General features: G+C 35.4%; 1 protein-coding gene across 1 annotated transcript; it reads left to right on the forward strand.

Annotated features, from left to right (window-relative positions):
- The first annotated feature begins 506 nt into the window (after positions 1–506).
- LOC102604624 (ABC transporter B family member 21-like) lies at positions 507–6,234 on the forward strand. The gene is made up of 11 exons (XM_006349061.2): positions 507–1,212; positions 1,292–1,467; positions 1,551–1,772; positions 1,975–2,213; positions 2,298–2,823; positions 2,910–3,183; positions 3,289–4,097; positions 4,225–4,485; positions 5,010–5,273; positions 5,363–5,659; positions 5,829–6,234. The coding sequence occupies exons 1-11, from the start codon at positions 1,170–1,172 to the stop codon at positions 6,177–6,179; spliced, it is 3,462 nt and encodes a 1,153-aa protein (XP_006349123.1). The 5' UTR covers positions 507–1,169; the 3' UTR covers positions 6,180–6,234.
- Positions 6,235–7,601: the final 1,367 nt, after the last annotated feature.

Here is a 7,601-nt window from a genome sequence, read left to right on the forward strand (position 1 = left end):
TTTTATACCGTTTCCCTCTTCACTTTTGAATCACATAAAGATTTTTAGTTCAGCTGAGCTATCTTAATTACTATGAATTTTTTTTAAAAAAAAAATGTAAATTCTCCTTTTCCCGAATCCTAACGATGATTGAAGCCTCTATATTAAAGGTTTTACGCGACTTTATCTTTTCGAAGATGGACAAACTCTTCTTTACGTACACAAATTGATGTACAAAATTGAAGACGATCACGTTTGAATGTGATAGGCCGTGTTGAAAATGTAATTAAGTAAATAAAGTATTTTTTTTTAAAAATAACTAAATGAGATAGTCATACACTACATTATAGAATCAAAACAAGCCTTGGGGAAAAGGAGATTTAGACTTGTATATGAGACAGCATGTTGAGAATATAACTAAATGAATTAATACATAAGATCAATAGTATAATTGAGAGGGTCAAATAAAAAGATTAAGAGCGAAGGATAAAAAATACACCTAAAATATTTGTTTTTTATAAATTTCATACGTGAACTATGAGGTGTGAGTTTTCTTATGCAAAGTATTGTCGAATGTTTATTGAAACATACTTCAATTATTTACAACAATAACATATTCAGTAAAATCTCACAAAATGAGATATATGTGGAAGGTTGAGTGTATACCCTAGGGCGGCGCCCCTTTGTGGTCAGGTGTCATCCGAACCCTCTTCGATGAAAAATTATTATTCATACATGGCTAAAATATTTTTTTCATCTATACGGTAGATGCTGAACCCCTATCGGCTAGTTTATGTGTTTGCTTGTTCAGATTTTGAACTCGTTGATGAAAATCCTAGCTCAGCCACATTTCACACCCGTAGTTCTTGCTCCTACTCTCGGACGAGAGGTAGAGATGTTGTTTCTGAAACAGCCGTGACTCTAGTAATACCTTAACTATGTAGATAAAGATAATGTGTTGGATGAAACTAGATAATGAGAATCAAGGAAGATGAAAGTGTGAGGAAATAATGTAGAGAAGGTGTTTGATGAAACTTCCCAAAGAAGAAACCTGATGTGGTCAATCTATCGTTATTCGTTAACATATACATTGCTGTTTAGCAACAAAAGTTGCTAAATCCTTCATATGTGCATATTATGAACAATCATGACTCTTGTTAAGCTATGTTATTTTTCAGGTATCATTAAAAATGGTTTATTTGGCCATGGCTTCAGGTGTAGCAGCATTGCTTCGTAAGTCTTAACTAACTATATTTTGTTTGTGCTAATTGTTTTCTAAGTTGCTAAAAATTTTGTGATATTTGTTTGGTAGAGGTGTCATGTTGGATGCTTACTGCAGAGCGACAGGCTGCACGACTAAGGGTATTGTATTTAAGAAGTACTCTGCGACAAGATGTTAGTTTCTTTGATAAGGAAGTAAATACAGGGGAAGTTATTGGGAAAATGTCTGGTGACATTTTTGTCATACAAGATGCTATGGGCGAGAAGGTACGAGAGTGTTGTTGAAAATGTTAAAAGAAAAAAGTTTTGGATATGTATATATGTTATATTATAGTTTTGCTTATGCTCAGGTAGGGAGGCTCATAAGGTACATGACAATGTTTATAGGAGGATTTGTTACTGCGTTCATCAAGGGGTGGCAGCTAGCACTTGTTATGATTTCACCCATTGTTCCACTGGCGATAGTTCTTGGTGTCATGTACCTCTTCATGTCTAGAAAGGCTTCGCTTTCACAAAAAGCTTATTCTAATGCAGCCAATGTAGTTGAGCAAACAATTAGTTCCATCAGAACAGTAAGACTTTAACCTTACAACTTAATGTTTATTTTCCTGTCATTTTAAACATTAATGAACCAAATGTGTCATGGCGATGACAGAAATAAGCCAACTATTAACGGATGGCAATGCTAATCTTACATGAAATGTTGGTTTTTACTTTGAGGGATGTCATTTATATCAGAGTTAACATACTTTCTCTAACTTTTACATTGTACAGGTTGCATCGTTCACAGGTGAAAAGGAGGCTTGCGAGAAGTATAATAAGTCCTTAGAGAAGGCATACAGATCTGGTGTACATGAAGGACTTGCAAGTGGCTTAGGCATGGGATCAGCCAATTTTATTCTCTTCTGCAATTATGCTTTGGCTTTTTGGTATGGTGGAAAGATGATCTTGGAGAAAGGATACACGGGAGGTTCAGTGTTGAGCGTAACTCTAGCTGTGTTAACTGCTTCATTGTGAGTATTTTGTCGATCAATCTTGAGTAACTTCAAACATGATTTCAAGTTTAATGTGCTGATCATTTAAAAACTATTTTGTAGGTCAATAGGTGAGGCATCTCCTTGCTTAGCAGCATTTACAGCAGGGAAAGCTGCTGCTTACAAGATGTTTGAGATTATAAAAAGAAATCCAGAGATTGATGTGTTCAACAATAGTGGGATAATTTTGGATGACATCCGTGGAGAAATAGAGATAAAACATGTCTGTTTTAGCTATCCAAGTAGACCAACAGAGAGAATACTCAACGATTTTTCATTGTTAATCCCAAGTGGAAAATCTACTGCTTTGGTTGGTGGAAGCGGAAGTGGGAAGTCCACAATTATTAGTTTAATTGAGAGATTCTATGATCCACAATCAGGTGAAATTTTTGTAGACGGACGTAATCTCAAAGACTTTCAGGTTAAGTGGATTAGACAGAAAATTGCTCTAGTAAGTCAAGAACCTACATTGTTTTCAACTAGTATCAAGGAAAATATTGCATATGGGAAAGATGGAGCCACCAAAGAAGAAATTGAAGCAGCAATTGAGATGGCAAATGCAGCCAAATTTATTAATAGGCTACCTGAGGTTCATATTTTTAATATGTTTTTGTTTGACTTGATTCGAATGATCGTACATGAACTTTGTTTTTAATTAAATGATTTTTCTTGTAGGGAATAGAGACAAATGTCGGTGAACGTGGAACTCAACTCTCTGGTGGACAAAAGCAGAGAATTGCTATAGCAAGGGCAATTCTGAAAGACCCTCGTATTTTACTTCTAGATGAGGCAACAAGTGCTCTAGATGCTGAGTCAGAGAGAGTTGTACAAGAAGCACTTGACAAAATTATGGTTGATAGAACAACCATAATAGTCGCGCATCGCTTAAGTACAGTGAGGAATGCTGATAATATTGCTGTCGTTCATCAAGGCAAAATTGTTGAGGAAGGTATAAACATTTATAAATTCAAAGGAAAGCCATAATACAAGATATCTTTTTCCATGCCGATGTTCTCGGATATTGAATGCTAATATCATTATTTATTTATCTCAGGTAAACACTTTGAGCTATTGAAAAATCCACAGGGAGCATACTCGCAACTTATTCGCTTGCAGGAAGTATCTCAAGCAAAAGAGCAACTTTGCCGGGATGATGCACAACATTTTTCTACTGAGTTAAGACCGGAATCCAGAAACAATGATAATATTACAGCAATTGAAGAAATTCCTGAGACTAGATTGGCAAAAAGCTCAGATATTAATTCAGAAGAATCTAAAAGGCTTGAAAAGAATCCAGTTACTCGCCTTGCGCATCTTAATAAGTCGGAGTTTCCTATAATTCTTGTGGGAGCAATAATTGCAATAATATCGGGTTGTGTACTCCCCGTTTTTGGACTACTTATATCCAACACTATTAAATCATTTTATGAGCCACCGGAGGATCTAAAGAGAGATTCACAATTTTGGTCACTCATGATTGTGGTTCTTGCAACAGTACTTCTGATTACATCTCCACTAGAGACACTATTTTTTACTGTGGCTGGTTGTAAGTTGATCCGACGAATTAGATCAATGTGTTTTCAAAAGGTTGTCCACATGGAAATTGGTTGGTTTGATGAGACAGAGAACTCAGTTGGAAGGCTAGCCACAAAGCTCTCTACTGATGCAGCTATTGTTCGAGTTCTAGTAGGGGATGTATTGGCAAAAATAACTAAAGATATTGCAGCTGCAACTGTTGCGGCATTGATTGCTTTTCAAGCAAGTTGGTTGTTGTCGCTTCTTCTTATATCCATGATACCATTCATGATAGGCAACCTTTATCTTCATGGCAAGCTCACTCAAGGGCTTGGTTCAGACTCCAAGGTTTGTTTTATAACCTCTTTATTTATCTTTTTCACTACGTTTCTGTTGGCTTGTATGAATCCACCATGAGTCAAGAGACCAGCTTAAAACCCAATTGTCAACATTCTTTTTTCTTCTTCTTCTGCAGAAGTTGTACGAGCAAGCAAGTCAGATAGCCAACGATGCAGTCGGAAATATAAGAACAATTGCTTCTTTTTCTGCAGAAGAGAAGGTAGTGGAGTTATATACGAAGGCAAGTGACATTAAGGGAAAGACAAAAAAAGGAATGATCAGTGGGATTAGTTACGCTGTTTCAACTACCTTTTTATTCCTTGTATATGCAGCAAGTGGTTATGCTGGAGCTCGACTTATACAAGATGGCAAAATTACATTTACTGATCATTTTCGCGTAAGCTTTAATTTACTTCACATGCTTTATATATGATGTTTTTTTTTCCAACAAATGATAGAAAAGGGAAACTAGAAGTTTGATTTAATTATGAAAGCGTTCTTTGTCTTTCATCCATCAGTCTATATAGAACCCACTATACAATCCTACAACCTTGAATCTTGATACTTGAACTTTGTCGTTGAGATGAGATAAGTTAGAAATGAAAAAGGAAAAAATGCTAATATACCGTTAAAATCTGGATTATTTGTGTAATGGTAGGGGTATATGTGAGCTACTTTTGTAACGAGGTGTATATATATGAGCTCTAAATCGCAACGTTCAGGGGTATATCAGGCCCTTTTCCCAAGTCATTTTATCAAGGATGAAATGAAAAGTTTAAAGTTAAATTGTTTCTAAATATAAAACGGATAATTCTTTGTTGAGACAGACAAAGAAGAAAGTGAATCATATAAATTGGCTCTCTCCGCTCCGAGAGAGAGTAATAACTCTTCCCTCATATAACTTTATTTTATCCCTTGCAGGTTTTCTTTGCTGTGATTTTAGCAGCATTAAGTGTTTCTCAGTCAAGCTTCATCCTTAATGATTTAAAAAGAGCTAAGAGTGCTGCTGCTTCAATATTTTCTATATTAGATAGAAAATCAAAGATAGATTCGAGTAAAGACGATGGTTTAATTTTAAACCAAAGCAAAGGAGCGATAGAGTTTAAACAAGTATGCTTTGCATATGCAACGAGGCCAGACATCCAAGTTCTTAATGGCTTCAGCTTGACAGTTTCGAGCGGACAGGTATGTGTATCTCTCAAATAACAGTGACATTTAGATTAGACAGTGTCCTTCCTAGATATTAACATTTACATTTGATTACTTACATACAGTCAGTTGCTTTAGTCGGAGAAAGTGGCTGCGGGAAGTCTACAGTGATTTCACTCTTACAACGATATTATAATTTTTCTTCGGGTCAAATTATGCTTGACGGGATTGACATTCAAAATTTCAATTTGAAATGGCTGAGACATCAAATGGGGCTTGTGAGCCAAGAACCAGTTCTGTTCAATGATACAATCCGAGCCAACATAATGTATGGGAAGGAAGCTGGAGAGGCAACTGAAGCAGAATTAATCGCTGCAACAAAATTAGCAAATGTCCACAAGTTCATTTCTGGCTTACAACAGGTCATCTCATATTGAAATATCTATAAATATTTGACTGTGAATTCAATTGTAGTAAGTCGTTCCAGGAACTCAGACTTCACATCCTGGACAGGATCCGCCTGCCTCTGACAATTACATTTCAAGATTCTATGCTTTCAATGTTTCTAAACCTCCAAATCTGGTATTTCAGGGGTACGATACCATTGTTGGAGAGCGAGCTGTTAAGCTTTCAGGTGGTCAGAAACAACGAATTGCCATTGCACGAGCTATTATGAAGAATCCAAAAATATTGTTACTGGATGAAGCTACGAGTGCACTCGATGCAGAATCTGAAAGGATTGTCCAAATGGCATTAGACCAAATCATGGTAAATCGAACTACGATCATTGTAGCACACAGATTATCAACAATCAAGGAAGCAGACATAATTTGTGTGGTGAAAAATGGAGCCATTGTAGAACAAGGAAACCATGATACTCTTATTAGTAATGAAAATGGACAATATACCTCTCTTGTCAAACATCACATGGGATCTATCTAATTTTTTTTGCTATGTATATTTCTCATTCATCATATTCATTTCTAAATTGGATTCATATTTGTTAAATTTGTTGAAAATTTAAGATATTCAATAATTATTTATTATTTTTTCTTTCAATGATTCGATTTACATAGTATTTATGCTTATAGTCGTATATATCATATCATCATATCATCATCATACCACAAATAAGAACTTGTTAATTTCATTAATCATCATTTTATCATGTCAACACATATGGAATAGAGCTAACTAATTATGTAAATCACTATATATTGATATGAGACTGTTTAATTTCTCCTTGGAAATTTTACCTTTTTAATTTGCAGTATTTGATTTTATTTTATTTTGGAGGTTAGATATTGTGTTCATTTATTGTTGCGTAAGAACTTGGTAAATTATTTGGTTTATAACAGTGTTTTCAAAAACGTTTTCAAAAAAGGCTCATTTATGCCATCCGTTAATAGTTCAGCTCATCTATGTCATTTTCGTTTGAAAAAAGGCTCATCTATGCCATTATTTGTAAACTAAAAATATTTTCGATTTTGCAAAACTATTTTTTACATGTGGTCAATTATGATTCGGTCACATCATTAATTAAATCATTTTAAAAGGGCAGAGGCTCAAATATGCCATCAAACTTTGAGAAAAGGCTCATCTAAGTCATCCGCTAAAAGTTTGGCTCATCTATGTCATTTCAGCTAATAAATAATGGCATGGATGAACCTTTTCTCAAACGGAAATGGTATAGATGAGCCAAACTTTTAACAGATGACATAGATGAGTTTTTTCTCAAAGTTCGATGACATATTTGAGGCATTTGTGAGACAGTGCACACTTATTAAGAAAAACATTCAAGGATATAATTTAAACCTTACTTTCCACTATTGCGAAATTGTAACATCCGACACTTTGAAATAGCTAAGAAGAGGCTTAGAATTTGAAATTTTTCATTTTTGGAAAGGATTTGAAAAATCTGGAAAATTGGCCAAGTGTGGAAATCAGTGGTTTTTGGCCAACTTTGAGCAGTCATAACTTCCAGCTAAGGATGAGTTAGGAGTAGTTCCAGTTATGGTTGTGAAGCTTGTGGAATGATCTTTCCAACGCCGCCGAGTTTGCTCAATTCCGAGTTCGTATGAGCGAGTTATGGCCCTTTGAAAGTTGGGCAGTTGACAAGAAATCCGTCCGGAAATCATTAAGGGCATTTTGGTCTTTTCCCTAGCAAATACTTTAGGGGTTATATTGTTGTATATGGCTGATATTGGATCATTTTGTTCCATTTTAAGGGAGTGAAAGTTAGGGTTCTTGAGAGTGAAGAAGAGAAGAAAGAGAAGAAGAAGAGAAGAAGGAGAAGAAGAAGAGGAAAATCGAGGAGATCATCGTGGATTTTCGTCGGGGGTGATCCCTACCAAGGTATGTGAG

This window comes from Solanum tuberosum, unplaced genomic scaffold (genome assembly GCF_000226075.1).
Source record: "Solanum tuberosum cultivar DM 1-3 516 R44 unplaced genomic scaffold, SolTub_3.0 scf00101, whole genome shotgun sequence".
NCBI classification, from domain to species: Eukaryota; Viridiplantae; Streptophyta; class Magnoliopsida; order Solanales; family Solanaceae; genus Solanum; species Solanum tuberosum.